The following is a 17,137-nucleotide window of genomic DNA, read 5'->3' as shown; positions in this document are numbered from 1 at the left end:
TTCACACCGGTATCTGAGGAGCCAGCCAATAAGGGCTATTCTTTTCTTTCAGTGTGATGGAGAGGCCATCTCCTTGCCAAATCTGCAAGGCATTGTAGTGCTCAACATTACCAGCTATGCCGGAGGCGTCAACTTTTGGGGAAGCAGCACGGCAACCACAGTGAGTATGGAACAGGGAATGGGGAGGGAGAAAATCTTGACCCCTCTAAAGTCTATCAGAAGGAGAGCTGAACTGACTGGAGTGTGGGGGAAAAGGAGGCAGGCTGGGGACCATTATTAGCAGCTGTATGATGAGTATTTTTAAGGCAATTACCACCCTAGAGCACAAGAATCAACTGAAAACCTGAGGATCAGATCAATTCTTCCGTGTTGCATGGACTTTGGATTTTCCATTTCTCAAGGCTGACAGATCCTTGAAAGGTTGACTGCATCATGAACTTTTCACTAAGGAGGTCTGTCAATAAAATCTCCTGAGAAACTGGTCATGAATCCTTTCCTCTGAGCTCACCCAAGAAGGCCATGAGACCAGTGGCTTTGGGGATTTATGATGCTATATTGGACAGGGAGGGAACCAGCTAAGAGTTGTGATCTCAAAAGGAGCTGAGTTTAGAGCTCAGTGCCTTTCTCCCAAGTTGGCTTCCTGACCTCATCCTTCCCCTTTTCATAATGTAGTAGTTTCTCTACTCTTCATGAGCTAGAAAAAATTTTACCATGAGCTTTCAAAGCATACCTGTGTGTGACAAAGTGTGGTTCTTCAAAAGTGAGATATGTGACACAGTTCTTTTTCTTCAGGAATATGAGGCTCCTGCGATAGATGATGGGAAGCTAGAAGTAGTGGCAATCTTTGGTTCTGTACAGATGGCAATGTCTCGTATCATCAACCTGCATCATCATCGCATCGCCCAGGTAGGCACACGCTGGGTGGGCACCAGAAAGGGTCTGAGCTCTGTGGCTACAACACAGGATGTGGGGTGCTCCCAGGAATTAACCAGGTATAAGAATGGCAGGGTGGAGGGAGTAGGGTATCTGGTAGGCAGCAAGGTGCTGGCTGAGATTAGAAATAGAGGTGGTAGGGACCAAAGGAGCAAAAAGTCTAGAGCAAACATATGTTTCCTCCCTGGGATACTCTGATTCACATTTTCACTGATCCTGTTCAGATGCACATTTAGGCTGTGACTGTGAGATTATCAGATTAGTCTATAGTCATTGCCTGATTTTTCTTCCCCATTCTCCCTCCTCCTCTTCTCTGGCAGTGCCGTGAGGTGATGATAACTATCAATGGTGAAGAAGGTGTCCCAGTGCAGGTGGATGGGGAGGCCTGGGTTCAGAGGCCAGGCCTTATCAAGATTAGATACAAGAACACTGCTCAGATGTTGACCAGAGATCGGGTAAGAAAGGAAAGGCTCATCTTGGGCTCCTCTACTGTCTCATCTACAGCTATCACTTGAGTACTGAATGCTTCCAGTCAGGCAGAATTTCTCAAAGGGAGGTCTGCATGACATCTCAGAGTCACCTTGGGTGCCTGTTAGAGATACTCATTACTATGCCCCACAAGTTCCCACTGCATCAGAATGGGGAAGGGTATTTCCTGGGAACTTGCATTTGCAGACAAGCTCTCTGAGATACTCTCATACATAGAGACACTTGCAAAGCACTGTCCAAGAGAGCGACACAAGGAGCTGCCTCCTGTGGTTTTCAACAAAGTTGTCCTCATTCTTATAATGCACAGAGAGCTAAAGACCTCAGTGGTTATGGAGAAATCTGCTCCCTCAACAAGAGATTCTTCATTGAATAGGATCTTTAGGTTCCAAATGGTATGGTCCTAACAGAAGCAGAAGATATTAAGAAGAGGTGGCAAATACACAGAAGAACTGTACAAAAAAGATCTTCATGACCCAGATAATCACAATGGTGTGATCACTCACCTAGAGCCAGACATTCTGGAATGTGAAGTCAAGTGGGCCTTGGAAAGCATCGCTACAAACAAAGCTAGTGGAGGTGATGGAATTCCAGTTGAGCTATTTCAAATCCTGAAAGATGATGCTGTGAAAGTGCTGCACTCAATAGGCCAGCAAATTTGGAAAACTCAGCAGTGGCCACAGGACTGGAAAAGGTCAGTTTTCATTCCAATCCCAAAGAAAGGCAATGCCAAAGAATGCTCAAACTACCGCACAATTGCACTCATCTCACATGCTGGTAAAGTAATGCTCAAAACTCTCCATACCAGGCTTCGGCAATACGTGAACCATGAACTTCCAGGTGTTCAAGCTGGTTTTAGAAAAGGCAGAGGAAGCAGAGATCAAATTGCCAACATCTGCTGGATCATGGAAAAAGCAAGAGAGTTCCAGAAAAACATCTATTTCTGCTTTATTGACTATGCCAAAGCCTTTGACTGTGTGGATCACAATAAACTGTGGAAAATTCTGAAAGAGATGGGAATCCCAGACCACCTGACCTGCCTCTTGAGAAACCTATATGCAGGTCAGGAAGCAACAGTTAGAACTGGACATGGAACAACAGACTGGTTCCAAATAGGAAAAGAGGTACATCAAGGCTGTATATTGTCACCCTGCTTATTTAACTTCTATGCAGAGTACATCATGAGTAATGCTGAGCTGGATGAAGCACAAGCTGGAATCAAGATTGCCGGGAGAAATATAAATAACCTCAGATATGCAGATGACACCACCCTTATGGAAGAAAGTGAAGAGGAACTAAAAAGCCTCTTGATGAAAGTGAAAGAGGAGAGTGAAAAAGTTGGCTTAAAGCTCAACATACAGAAAACGAAGATCATGGCATCCGGTCCCATCACTTCATGGGAAATAGATGGGGAAACAGTGGAAACAGTGTCAGACTTTATTTTGGGGGGGCTCCAAAATCACTGCAGATGATGATTGCAGCCATGAAATTAAAGACACGTACTCCTTGGAAGAAAAGTTATGACCAACCTAGACAGCATATTGAAAAGCAGACATTACTTTTCCAACAAAGGTCCGTCTAGTCAAGGCTATGGTTTTCCCAGTGGTCATGTATGGATGTGAGAGTTGGACTGTGAAGAAAGCTGAGCGCCGAAGAATTGATGCTTTTGAACTGCGGTGTTGGAGAAGACTCTTGAGAGTCCCTTGGACTGCAAGGAAATCCAACCAGTCCATTCTAAAGGAGATCAGTCCTGGGTGTTCTTTGGAAGGAGTGATACTAAAGCTGAAACTCCAGTACTTTGGCCACCTCATGCGAAGAGTTGACCCATTGGACAAGACTCTGATGCTGGGAGGGATTGGGGGCAGGAGGAGAAGGGGACGACAGAGGATGAGATGGCTGGATGGCATCACCAACTCGATGGATGTGAGTTTGAGTAAACTCCAGGAGTTGGTGATGGACAGGGAGGCCTGGTGTGCTGCAATTCATGGGGTTGCAAAGAGTCAGACATGACTGAGAGACTGAACTGAATTGGTAAGCCATCTTAAAGGGTTTCCCTGGTAGCTCAATTGGTAAAGAATCTGCCTGCAATGAGGGAGACCTGGGTTCAATCCCTGGGTTGGTAAGATTCCCTGAAGAAGGGAACAGCTACTCACTCCAGTATTCTGGCCTGGAGAATTCCATGGACTGTATAGTCCATGGGTCACAAAGAGTTGGACACAACAGTGACTTTTACTTTCACGGCATCTTAAAATACTGCATTCACAAATATCACCTCAGCTAAACCACCTAAAGCTAGAAAGGAACCATTATTGATCAGTGTTCAGTGATTACAGGCTTTCTTACACTGTGGCTTATGCACAGTCCATAGACACAGCACTAGTGAAGGGATGGGGTGTCTAGTTTATAAACTACCTGCTTTGTGTTGGGCACTTTACATATATTCTCTCAAATATTCCTCTCAACCATCTATGAGGTTCAGTTCAGTTCAGTTCAGTCGCTCAGTCATGTCCAACTCTTTGCGACCCCGTGAACCACAGTATGCCAGGCCTCCCTGTCCATCACCCACTCCCAGAGTTTACCCAAACTCATGTCCATTGAGTTGGTGATGCCATCCAGCCATCTCATCCTCTGTCTTCCCCTTGACCTCCTGCCCTCAATCTTTCCCAGCATCAGGGTCTTTTCAAATGAGCCAGCTCTTCGCATCAGGTGGCCAAAGTATTGGAGTTTCAACATCAGTCCCTCCAGTGAACACCCAGAACTGATCTCCTGTAGGATGGACTGGTTGGATCTCCTTGCAGTTCAAGGGACTCTCAAGAGTCTTCTCCGTCAACACCACAGTTCAAAAGCAACAGTTCTTTGGCGCTCAGCTTTCTTTATGGTCCAACTCTCACATCCATACATGACCACTGGAAAAACCATAGCCTTGACTAGATGGACCTTTGTTGACAAAGTAATGTCTCTGCTTTTCTACATGCTATCTAGGTTAGTCATAACTTTCCTTCCAAGGAGTAAGCATCTTTTAATTTCATGGCTGCAGTCACCAACTGCAGTGATTTTGGAGCCCCCAAAAATAAAGTCTGACACTGTTTCCACTGTTTCCCCATCTATTTCCCATGAAGTGATGGGACCAGATGCCATGATCTTCGTTTTCTGAATGTTGAGCTTTAAGCCAACTTTTTCACTCTCCTCTTTCTATGAGGTAGATACACTTATTCCCATTTTACAGGTGAGGAAAATAAGGACCAGAGAGGTTAAATACTTTTCTAAAAGTCACATGACTAGTGAATGACAGAAGCACAATTCAAAATTAAATTAGATCTAAAATTAAATCTGGCTCTAAAATCCATCAGCACATATTGCCTAGATTTGGCAAAGAAGGGAGCATGAAATGGGCTCCACTGTCTTACTGATCATGATGCCTTCCTATAGAAGCTTCTGGAAGACAGACATCTGTCTGATTCAAGCATCTTGTCCCAAGACTTGGCATTGTAACAGTAAAAACAACAACAAAACTAAAAGTGCTTAGTATTAAAGACATTGAATAAAATGTTGGACAGATGTATAAAGTGTGGAGATGGGTGTATGGGGGAATACGTGGGGCCCTCATTCCCCTTGACCCACACATATCAGACTCACAGACAGACCTGTCATGTGCTGTCTTAGCTAACAGCAGTCATTAGGATCTGCCACTGTCTTCATTTCCAGGACTTTGAGAACTCAATGAAAATGTGGGAGTGCAAGCATTCTGAAATCCAAGCTGCCTCTCAACCCCAGCTGGATTCCCAGGAATCTCAAGATAGCCTCTCTGATGAGGAGTATGCCCAGATGCAGCACTTAACTCGGCTTGCAGAAAACCTCATCAGCAGGTAAGTGGTCTGGCCCCGATGCAGGCCTGGAAATCCCAAGAAGGGATGGGGAGAAGAAGCCAACTTGTGTCTGTAGGCTACTGGAGAGCATGACCTCAGAAAGGAGTCTTGCCCAGAGCTCTGAGGATTGAAAGGGACCCTAACAATCCAGACAGGAAATAGTCTTTGTAGTCAACTTGGACTTCTCCCCTTAAGTCCAAAGACGAATTTTGATCTCTTCCTGCTCCCCCAGACCCAACAGGATTTAAAATGTTTATCCTTGGCCTTAAATATCAGGAAGGCCTTAGAATTTCTGGAATCAGCTCCTTCCTCTATTCTAGCCTCCCACTCTTCCAAAGTACCTAGTATCTAATTCAGGTAAGATAAGGATGGACAAAGTGGGAATTCCCTGGCAGTCCAGTGGTTAGGACTTGGTGCTTTCACTGCCAGGACCCGGGGTTCAACCCCTGGTTGGGGAACTAAGGTCCCTCAAAAAAGGATGGACAAAAGTGAATACCTACAGAAGAGTAGAAATATATTCTGGCATAAGTGGCTACCTAGAAACGAGTAGAAATAACAGGAGGGAGTAAAGAATACAATTCAGGTACTCAGAGCTTTCATTTTTACTTTTAATCCTAACCCTCACAAGTACCTCAGACCAGAAGTCCTTCAGAACTCTAGACTTGTTTATCTCTCCTTGCTTTATTACAGACTTACTGACCTGAGCAAGGTCCACCAGCATGTGTCTGTCCTCATGGATTCTGTGAATGCCAGTGCTAACACCCTAAATGAAGTATTTTACAAACAAGAGAGTGGCAATGAGACAGCTGCAGCTTCCTGCACTCCCATTGAGGTAAGGAAGGAAGGGGCAGATGAAGGAAAGGAGTAAACCAAATAGGAAAGGGGATAGAAGGAAAGGAAGAGGAACCAGAGGCTAGATAGAAAACCCGAGCAAATGACATGGCAGGAAACTGATGGATGGAGTAGAAAGGGAGGCAGATATTCCTTGACTTGTTACAGGTTCATAGTGTCTACTGGGAGAATCCCATAGCGGACTTCATCAGCCTGAGAGCTATCTGCTACACTGGTCTCAAGGAGAAATAGCCTGTGAATGGAGAGGAACTTGGCTTTGGCCCTTCCTCATCCCAGCTGGATCCCTGTATAACCTGTTAAGGTGATACTTGTCATTGAAACCTGAACTCCAGGTTGCTTTGGTTTTCCTCTTGAGGGAAAGGTCCAGATTAGGATGCTCGATGTTAAATGTGCCGTCTCGTGACTTGACCCACTGGCAGAAGATTTTTAAGTGATGTTTGTAAAAAGTAACTTTATGCTAAGAAAAACCATACAAAAGGGCCACATACAGGATCAGGGTCTCCTAAAATATAGGCTACCTATTTATGGGGAGCCAGATCTTCATTGGAATGGGCCTGGAGTTTCAAGAAGAGAGATGGTTAAGCCTAATTCCACATTCCCTAGAAAAGGTGGCTTTAGCTAGCAGCATGGAGAAGGCAATGGCACCCCACTCCAGTACTCTTGCCTGAAAAATCCCTTGGGCGAAGGAGCCTGGTGGGCTGCAGTCCATGTGGTCGCTAAGAGTCGGACATGACTGAGCGACTTCACTTTCACTTTTCACTTTCATGCATTGGAGGAGGAAATGGCAACCCACTCCAGTGTTCTTGCCTGGAGAATCCCAGGGATGTTGGAGCCTGGTGGGCTGCTGTCTATGGGGTCACACAGAGTCGGACATGATGGAAGCAACTTAGCAGCAGCAGCAGCTAGTGGCAAGAAGTGGCCTCAAACTTATGTCCGGTTTGCATATTTTGTGTTTCCCTATACCCAAAGTACTCAATCAGTGATGATAAATGCAAAGTTGTCCTATGTTGCTACATAGGACACACCAGTACAGCTGCACTTATAGTTGATAGCTGGCATCAGTTTTGACTGGTTGCTGCCCATGCTGAACTATTAGTTGTGCTATATTGTGAATATTACTTTTTTACTTACAGCCACATCCTACTAGCCTGCCCCTACCTTCCCATAGAAAAGCCAGTTGCATGCTTACTAACCAGCAACTTTGTCTTTGTCCTTTCCCTTCCTTTCTTTTCTTCTCCTCTCAGACTTTAACCAGAAATGATGCAGTAGATGTTACATTTAGTCTTAAAGGGCTCTACGATGACACCAAAGCTTTCCTGGATGAAAACTTGGTGAGTGGATGGGTTTGGAACAGGGAGGGCAATGTATCCCATCTAAAGTTGGTCACAGTCTGCACTTGGTTCTAGGGCACTGGAAAACATGTAGGAGCATTTTGCCCACGTGTTTATCTGGCAGTCCCTGCTGTGTCATCCTCACCTAGAGTTATCATTGATCTTGTCACTTCATAAATTATGCGAGTCCATAGGAACTATCATATCCTTGAAGAAAAATCTCCCCCTCTTCTTTGGCAAATGTCTCTTAGGTCCATACGAGACCAAACACAAGTAGGGTGTTCTCATTATACCCAATACAGCTTCAGTAGAAAAGGGTGAGCTCTTTTGAGCTGCTCTGTGTCTCCCGAGTTTCCACAATACGTCTTTCACCATGTGGGAAGAGAATAAGGAATAGTGGGGAAAATTGGCAGTCTCTGAGTTCAAATCTGCCAGTTACTAACTGTATTAATTTCCTAAGGATGCTGTAACAAACACTGAAGCCTGGGTGAGTTTGGACAACAGAAAGTCATTGTTTCACTGTTCTGTAGGCTAGCAGCCTGAAATCAAGGTGTCAGCAGGGTTATGTTCCCTCTGAAACTTGTAGGGAAATCCTTCCTTGCCTCTTCCTAGCTCCTGGTGATTTGTTGGCAGTGTTTGGACCATTCCTTGGCTTGTAATATAGATGCATTTCTCCAGTCCTCCATATTCACATGGTGCTCTCTCTGTCTTCCCATGGCTGTCTCCTTAAAGGACACCAGTCATACTGGATGAGGGCCAACCCTACACCAGGGTCCAGACCAGGCCAATGATCTCAGTAATTACATCTTCAGTGACCCTATTTCCCAATAGTTGAGGTACTGAAAAGTTAGGATTTCAAGATATCTTTCTGGAGGGAACACAAATGAATCCATAACAGTATCTATGTGAGGTAACTTCACCTCTGTTTCCCAACCTACAAAATAGGGATTGTAATCTCTACCTCTCCAGGTTGTTGTCAGGATTAAACAAACTACTGTTTATTAAGTGCCTAGCTCTGCCTAGCAGCTTGACAGATGGTAGATTTTATCAGTGTTAGGGAAAATGGACTGAGGCTCAGTTTTTGAGCTACAACAAGAGTTGCTATTTCTCATACTGCAAAGCCCATAGGCACACCTGGTGAATGTGCGCTAATGAGTCAACTGAACATGACCAACCCACTTTGAGTTTCACTGCTAAGGCCCTGAGGAAGATGCTGTTCTTGCCTCTCATCTAATTAAGGTTTATTTGAAGAGGGGCCTGTGAGTTGATTTTGAAAGAAGTGCATCCACTTCCCCCTTCCATTTGCACATCTAATTGGCACACTGCACAGGTGGCAGAGTGGCAAAGACAATCAGGCCAGACTGTCCCAACATCTGAGCCCCAGGCTAGAGTTTCAGCCTTTAGAGACAGCACCAGGAGTACCTTCTATATATAGACAGAGCTCAATGACCTTGCCAATTTGGGCAGCAGGAAATATGGGAGCCTGGTCTCTCATTGACACTCAGGCTTTCTTGAGGCTCATGGGCTCATGAAAATTGATTTATACCAGCCAACAACCCAAACCAAGCACATACCACACTTAATAAAGAACCTGGTAAGGACCCACACACACACAAACATCCAAATGAGACCTGGGTGCAAATGGAAGCTAAGAAAGGCCATATCATGAAGGTGGCATGGACATAAGGTTTATTTCATTTGAATGTTGTTATTTCTCCCTTTGAAGGAGGAGGACAATAAGGAGCTCAGTGTTGGGAGAGGGTTGTAGCCTTTTGATGAAGAAAATCCCACCCAGTAACTCCAACTTCCCTTATTTGGCAAACTGACTTAGCGATGTGTTCGAACAGGAACAAGAAGTGAGCAACACAGTCCCCTGAGTCAGTTTGCACATTTATCTCAGAGAAGAGTCCTGGACAAGGTCTCTCTTGGAGCCAGAAGGACAAGAGAATATAGCATGAGATTCAGGCCCACCCACATACTATTTTTCAGAGCCTGATTCTCTAGGTGCCAAAATAGGAAGTTCTTAGGAAGCCATTTTACTCCTCTCCTATTATGATCAGGAATAATCTTCTAAGGCCCCAGCTCCTCATTTTACTCTGTGGCTGTGGGTTTGCCTACCAAACCCCTTTGGAGCATTGCTTGTAAGTATGCCCCCAAGGACCCCTGCCCCTCCCCCTTACCCTCAAGTGAGGGCATGTCTGCCTGTCACCACCAATGCCCAGCCCACCACATGCACACACGTGTCCTGTGCACCTGGGCTGCCCTGTACTATCCTAACTCATTAGTTGTAAAGCAACAGCAGGAGATCATTTGTCAGCATGACTTGGTCACCCTCTCATATCCCATCATGATTGGTCATAACCTCCAATCCCACCCCCCACTCCCCCCCCACTCATTCACCTGCCACTCATTTGTGACAGTTGGCAAGGTTCCACTTAAGGCTGGCCCATGCACAGCAAGAAGCCACATAAGTACCAGATTGAAAGTAGAGCACATGCCAGGGAGGAGAGATGAAGGCAAGTTAGGTGAGCTGGAAAGGACATCAGGGCTGATGATATCAGCATGCATCTATCCTCCCAGCTCACTAATGGAATAGGAACTATCTCACCCATGTTGTTGGTCTGGAACTTGAGTCTTCTAAGTTGGAGATGATTTTAGAAGAATCTATTTTAACTCTTCCATGGAGTATACAGAGTTCATCCTGTGAGGACTGGGGGATACTTAAGCTTTGTTTCTTGAACCTGTGAGACAAGCCATCTGAAACTATTTCTTATTTACTAAGAGTGAATAGCTAGAGGCTAAAAGCACAGAAGGGAAATTTTGAGCCTGTCTCTCTCTAGCCCTCCCCCTTGCTTCACAAAGCAGCCTTTAAATTATGGTAACTGGGTAATAAAGATTCCCCCCCAACCCTAATATCTAGCCACCCCACATACCCTTTCTGGGATAGTATGGTATAGAGGATAGGCTATAGAGTTAAATAGATCTGGTTTCTGTCTAGTCATACGATCTTGAGCACTAAACTCGAGTTCAATTTTCTACCTATAAAATGAGAACAATAGTACATCATAAGGTATTATCAAGCTACTGAGAAAATGGAATGAAATCATGTATGCATGGTGCCTAGCATATAGTATGTGCTCAAAAATTGGTAGCTATTATTATGAGGACATTTAGATGTCTCCAGAGCCTTGAGGATCAAGGGTAGGACCTTTATCCTGGACCCTAAGCTATTGGGGTACAACTCAGTGTTAACTTATACTGGTCAAAGGGCCTCTCTGCTTGCAAACTGTGAGTGTGCCAAGCTCCAAGGAAAACATCACTATCTGATTTTTTTTCCTGAATCTCCCTATTGAGAAAGTCAAGAGCTGGCTGAGTATACTTTCCAGTGAACCTATGGACCAAAGGAGATATAAGTTGGCAACCTGTGGTCTAATGGCCACTAGGCAGGGACTGGGAGTTGGGGAGAAGGCATGAGTCTATGAAGTACTAGGCATTGGATACTCACTCTTTTTCCTGTTTTCACCAGCTGAGAAATGCTGAATATGAGGCCACACTGAAAATTTCCCTGGATGCCATGAATAAGGAGTTTGAAAAGCTAGCCAAGATTGACTGGATGAATTCAATCCTTTTCCCAGAGGTATGTGACCTGTGGATTGGGAAATAAAGGGAAAGGGGGTTCTTCCTGAGGGCTTTGCCTTCCAGTGTAAGCCAGGACACAATGACTGATATAGCAGATGGAGACCAGTAGTGGCTTTCAGCTTGAGCTTAATGGAGCCTCCTCCTTGCATCTCCTCTCCATTTAAGTAGACAGGACAAGGCAGAAGGCACATTGAAAAACTAGATGACCATGGGAACATAACCAGAAAGAAGAACCACTCTGTAGAGAAGATTGGAAAAGAATAAGCAAGATTGGTCTTTTTTTGTGCTTTTCTCCTGGCCACAATTCCCCTCCCCTGCTTAGTACCTGCTACCAGGACTGAATTTCATCTGTACATACCATTAGGGCCAATACCAGTTGTTTACAGCCAACATTTGTTCTAAATGGTTGGTGCCCAGGCCATACTCGTGGTTAAATCAACCAAGTATCACCTCTCCTTGCTGCTTTCTGTCCCTCCCACTCTGGGAGGAAAGCAGGCTTTCTCAGTGCCTTCCCCTAGCACATGTGTGGCTTAAAAGAAAATCAAGCATGGCAGCAGTGGCTACAATATAGCTCTGGGGATGTTGTCATTTTTTGACAATTCTGAGTGCTTTCCTGAGATGGAAAAATAGTGCATTTCATAAATCAAATGACTGAAAGATGTCTACCTATCACCAGGTAAGTTACTCCCATTATGGTCTGACAGGGTTTTTCTTTAAACTTCTCTACCATGGAATTGCTCATTTCAACACTGTGTAGGAATCCTTATTTATTCTGCTCATTATACCTGTTTTCTGACTTTATATACCAGTTATATGACTGTGAGCAAGCCATACAAGGATTTGGACTAGTGCAGCAATTAGGCTACCATTTAAGCGAAAACACAAAAATCAGATTGATTATATTCTTTGCAGCAAAAGATGGAGAAGATCTATACAGTCAGCAAAAACAAGACCAGGAGCTGACTGTGGCTCAGATCATGAACTCTTTATTGCCAAATTCAGACTTAAATTGAAGAAAGTAGGGAAAACCACTAGACCATTCAGGTATGACCTAAATCAAATCCCTTATGATTATACAGTGGAAGTGAGAAATAGATTTAAGGGCCTATATCTGATAGATAGAGTGCCTGATGAACTATGGACAGAGGTTCGTGATAGTGTACAGGAGACAGGGATAAAGACCATTCCCATGGAAAAGAAATGGAAAAAAGCAAAATGGCTGTCTGGGGAGGCCTTACAAATAGCTGTAAAAAGAAGAGAAGCGAAAAGCAAAGGAGAAAAGGAAAGATATAAGCATCTGAATGCAGAGTTCCATAGAATAGCAAGAAGAGAAGAGAAACCCTTCCTCAGCGATCAGTGCAAAGAAATAGAGGAAAACAACAGAATGGGAAAGACTAGAGATCTCTTCAAGAAAATTAGAGATACCAAGGGAACATTTCATGCAAAGATGGGCTCGATAAAGGACAGAAATGGTATGGACCTAACAGAAGCAGAAGATATTAAGAAGAGGTGGCAAGAATACACAGAAGAGCTGTACAAAAAAGATCTTCATGACTAAGATAATCACAATGGTGTGATCACTCACCTAGAGCCAGACATCCTGGAATGTGAAGTTAAATGGGCCTTAAGAAGTATCACTACAAACAAAGCTAGCAGAGGTGATGGAATTCCAGTGGAGCTATTTCAAATCCTGAAAGATGATGCTGTGAAAGTGCTGCACTCAATAGGCCAGCAAATTTGGAAAACTCAGCAGTAGCCACAGGACTGGAAAAGGTCAGTTTTCATTCCAATCCCAAAGAAAGGCAATGCCAAAGAATGCTCAAACTACTGCACAACTGCACTCATCTCACACACTAGTAAAGTAATGCTCAAAATTCTCCAAGCCAGGCTTCAGCAATATGTGAACCGTGAACTTCCTGATGTTCAAGCTGGTTTTAGAAAAGGCAGAGGAAGCAGAGATCAAATTGCCAACATCCACTGGATCATCGAAAAAGCAAGAGAGTTCTAGAAAAACATCTATTTCTGCTTTATTGACTATGCCAAAGCCTTTGACTGTGTGGATCACAATAAACTGTGGAAAATTCTGAAAAAGATGGGAATACCAGACCACCTGACCGGCCTCTTGAGAAACCTATATGCAGGTCAGGAAGCAACAGTTAGAATTGGACATGGAACAACAGACTGGTTCCCAATAGGAAAAGGAGTACGTCAAGGCTGTATATTGTCACCCTGCTTATTTAACTTATATGCAGAGTACATCATGAGAAACACTGGGCTGGATGAAGCACAAGCTGGAATCAAGATTGCTGGGAGAAATATCAATAGCCTCAGATATGCAGATGATACCACCCTTATGGAAGAAAGTGAAGAGGAACTAAAAAGCCTCTTGATGAAAGTGAAAGAGGAGAGTGAAAAAGTTGGCTTAAAGCTCAACATTCAGAAAACTAAGATCATGGCATCCGGTCCCATCACTTCATGGGAAATAGATGGGGAAACAGTGGAAACAGTGTCACACTTTATTTTGGGGGGCTCCAAAATCACTGCCGATGGCGATTGCAGCCATGAAATTAAAAGATGCTTACTCCTTGGAAGGAAAGTTATGACCAACCTAGATAGCATATTGAAAAGCAGAGACATTACTTTGCCAACAAAGGTCCATCTAATCAAGGCTATGGTTTTTCCAGTGGTCATGTATGGATGTGAGAGTTGGACTGTAAAGAAAGCTGAGTGCCAAAGAATTGATGCTTTTGAACTGTGATGTTGGAGAAGACTCTTGAGAGTCCCTTGGACTGCAAGGAAATCCAACCAGTCCATTCTAAAGGAGATCAGTCCTGGGTGTTCTTTGGAAGGAGTGATGCTAAAGCTGAAACTCCAGTACTTTGGCCACCTCATGCAAAGAGTTGACTCATTGGAAAAGACTCTGATGCTGGGAGGGGCTGGGGGCAGGAGGAGAAGGGGACGACAGAGTCTGAGATGGCTGGATGGCATCACCAACTCAATGGACATGAATTTGAGTGAACTCCAGGAGTTGGTGATAGACAGGGAGGCCTGGCATGTTGCAATTCATGGGGTCGCAAAGAGTCGGACATGACTGAGCGACTGAACTGAACTGAACTGAACTTAAGCAAAAAAGCCATAGGCAAATTCAGGTCTTAAATGATTTAATAACTTTATCATATGCCTTTGCTGCTCTTGACCAGCAGCCCTCTGGGGAAAACATGCTGTTATGCAGATAATGAAGCAAACTCTTGTAGTAGTACTTCCTTCCTCAGTTCAACTATCTAGCACCAAGCCCCTGACCTAGACAGACAGACTGGATGTTGAGAGAACTAAGACAAACAGTCCATGTTCTGAGGTCTCAATATTTGAATTTGCCTTGTCTGGGCATAATCTATTTTCTGGACTTCAGTATTTCCATAAAGATGAAGAAATGAGGCTCTAAAGAAGGGCAGAGTAGATTGAAAGGCAGGAAGACGTTGATCATTCACCTAACACCCACCTTGCTTGCCTTAATGCCACAGAAGATGCAGATCCACTTTGATGGGGAAAAGCAGGAGGAGAGTCAGTTATTCATTGGGCTTTCCAGAGCTTTGGTTGAGAGGGAAGGTCCTATGCCCTTACTTTAGGTTTCTTCTGAAAGGCAATTCAGAAGAGCAGTAATACATATGAGAGCATTTATTTAGGGGCTAGGGGCTTCCCAGGTGGCTCAGTGGTAAAGACTCCGTCAGCAAGTCAGGAAACCCAGGTTCTATCCCTGGGTCAGGAAGTTCCTATGGAGAAGGGAATGGCTACCCACTCCAGTATTTCTTGCCTGGAAAATATCATGGACAGAGGAACCCGGTAGGGCAATAGTCCATGGGGGTCACAAAGAGTTGGACATGACTGAGCGACTGACCACACACACATTAAAGCATTTAGCAAAGCATCTGGCACAGAGTAGGATCCTGGTAAAGACCAGATCCCTTCTCAGGTATGGTACTAGTGAGTAGGGATGTCTCCCACACCTGAATAGATAGCAGATTGGGCAGCTTCCTGCAGCCATCCTTGTTAACCATCTCTCCAAGTCTCTAAGAATTGTTTCTATTAGGCAACTAACATTTTGACCTTCCTTTTGTCATGCCTTGCTAGGAAAAGTCCTCAGACACTGACAGCAAAAGCTTCAGATTGAAAGTTAAGTTCCCCAAATTGGGGAAAAAGAAGTCAGAAGAGGAATACAAGCCTAAATCAGGCCAAGGCATCCCAGGTTTTATTGGTAAGTTTCCCCCAAGGTCATGAAGACCTCCCAGCAGCCTGGGTCCCTCCCTCCCAAAGACCTGAAGCTCACATTAGAAATGTGTGCAGGTACAGTGGTAATGGAGGAGGCAGCCAGCTGGGAGCCAACTTCAGGTGATGCCAAGAAGTCTCTTGGATAAGGTATGAGTTAGAAAGTGATATGGAGGGACTTCCCTGACAGTCCAGTGGTTAGGACTCCATACTTCCACTGCAGGAGGCACAGGCTTGATCCCTGGTTGGGCAACTAAGATCCCACGTGTTGTGCAGTGTGACCAAAAAAAAAGACAGACCTTTAAGGAAAAAAGCAAGTGGTTATGGACACTGACAAGAAGAGAGCCTGAGAGGCAACCTTACGGTGCAGTCTCTGTGATGTAAACAGCTGCAGAGGAAAAAATGAGAATAAGCAGTTAACTTTCCACATGATTCATTCCTTTCTTTGTTGATAAAGTATTGCAAAATAGTCATATTTAGATATCTTTCCCAGTCAAATACAACTACAAGCTTCTGGTCCTGCTCCAGAAAGCAGTATTATTTGACATGGGTTGAGAGTGTCATGTCAGTATGAGCACCTACAGTGTCAGGAACAGTTTTCATGATCTATCTAAACACTCCTATTCTGTATCTGTTATAGTCAGTCCCTGGAAATGCAAACTTTGTTTCATTATTTGAATTTTGGTTCCACCTCTTCTTCAAAATACAGGCTTCCCAGGTGGCACAGTGATGAAGAAGCCACCTGCCAATGCAGGAGACACAAGAGACATGGGTTTGGTCCCTGGGTTGGGAAGATCCCCTGGAGGAGGTCATGGGAACCCACTCAAGTATTCTTGCCCAGGAAATAAGAGGAGCCTGGCGGGCTACAGTCCATAGGGTCGCAAAGAGTCAGACACGACTGAAGCGACTGAGCACTTCTTCAGAATTGGACTTAAATGTTCTTGATATGTCAGTGGAACTCAAAAGAATGTTCCCTTAGAGTTGTCAGTTATGCCAATTCTGACTTCAATGGTCTCTCCTAAATTTTGAGCCTAGATGACCTGGAAGCTTGAGAGAGATAACAATGGTGGACATAGGGGAAAAAGAGTGGAGGGTGGTAGTTTTTTGTTTTTTGAGATTTGCACAGATACCAAGAGAGAATTTCCTGGATCAAGTTGTGTTTGGTCCAGCTATGTTGAGTCCCAAAGAATCTGCCAGCTAGGAGACCCATGGTGCTTGAGAGTCTTTCTGAACACTCAGAAGGGGTCAATAGCAGTTTCATGGGTTATCAGGTTCTAAGAACTCATCCCATCTGTGTTTGGCTCGCATGGTATTAGCTGGTTTTCTAAGATGACTCAGAGATGGCTGAGACAATATGAACAAATGAGTGTCTCCTAAAAGACTGTTTGCTCCCTTTAGGGTCCCTACATTTAGGCTGGCAATGTGCTAACCTCTTTGTTTCTATATTTGTTTTTTTTCTCTAAAGGAAATTTGTGGCATCACAGACATCATGAAGATGAAGCAAAATATGATGATTCTCCAACACCATCAGGATCTCAACTATAATCCTGGAAAGATGGAAGAACTTACAACATTTAGGATTCTACTAAAAACTCTTGAAACCTCAATACAGGCTAGACTAAATTATTTCAGAACAAACATGAGCACCACCAAGAAAGATCCTCCAAATCTTTACACTAATACATTTTTGTCTGGACTCAATCAGGTCTCCTTAGAGGTTTACATTTTCTCATTGGCCAAAGATTCTTGTTCCGAGTTGTCTTGTTC

General features: G+C 44.2%; 1 protein-coding gene across 1 annotated transcript in view; it reads left to right on the top strand.

The window, feature by feature from the left end:
- The window catches only part of DGKK (diacylglycerol kinase kappa), a 173,709-nt gene extending 156,794 nt beyond the window's left edge, over positions 1 to 16,915 (top strand). The window contains exons 20-28 of the mRNA XM_068963214.1: positions 53 to 160; positions 793 to 906; positions 1,254 to 1,388; positions 5,125 to 5,285; positions 5,976 to 6,117; positions 7,382 to 7,468; positions 10,995 to 11,105; positions 15,236 to 15,359; positions 16,836 to 16,915. Coding sequence (XP_068819315.1) covers positions 53 to 160; positions 793 to 906; positions 1,254 to 1,388; positions 5,125 to 5,285; positions 5,976 to 6,117; positions 7,382 to 7,468; positions 10,995 to 11,105; positions 15,236 to 15,359; positions 16,836 to 16,915 — 1,062 coding nt within the window. The remainder of the gene's footprint in view (positions 1 to 52; positions 161 to 792; positions 907 to 1,253; positions 1,389 to 5,124; positions 5,286 to 5,975; positions 6,118 to 7,381; positions 7,469 to 10,994; positions 11,106 to 15,235; positions 15,360 to 16,835) is intronic.
- Positions 16,916 to 17,137: the final 222 nt, after the last annotated feature.

This window comes from Capricornis sumatraensis, chromosome X, assembly GCF_032405125.1.
Source record: "Capricornis sumatraensis isolate serow.1 chromosome X, serow.2, whole genome shotgun sequence".
Classification (NCBI taxonomy): domain Eukaryota; kingdom Metazoa; phylum Chordata; class Mammalia; order Artiodactyla; family Bovidae; genus Capricornis; species Capricornis sumatraensis.
This window is presented reverse-complemented; position numbering and strand designations above follow the sequence as displayed.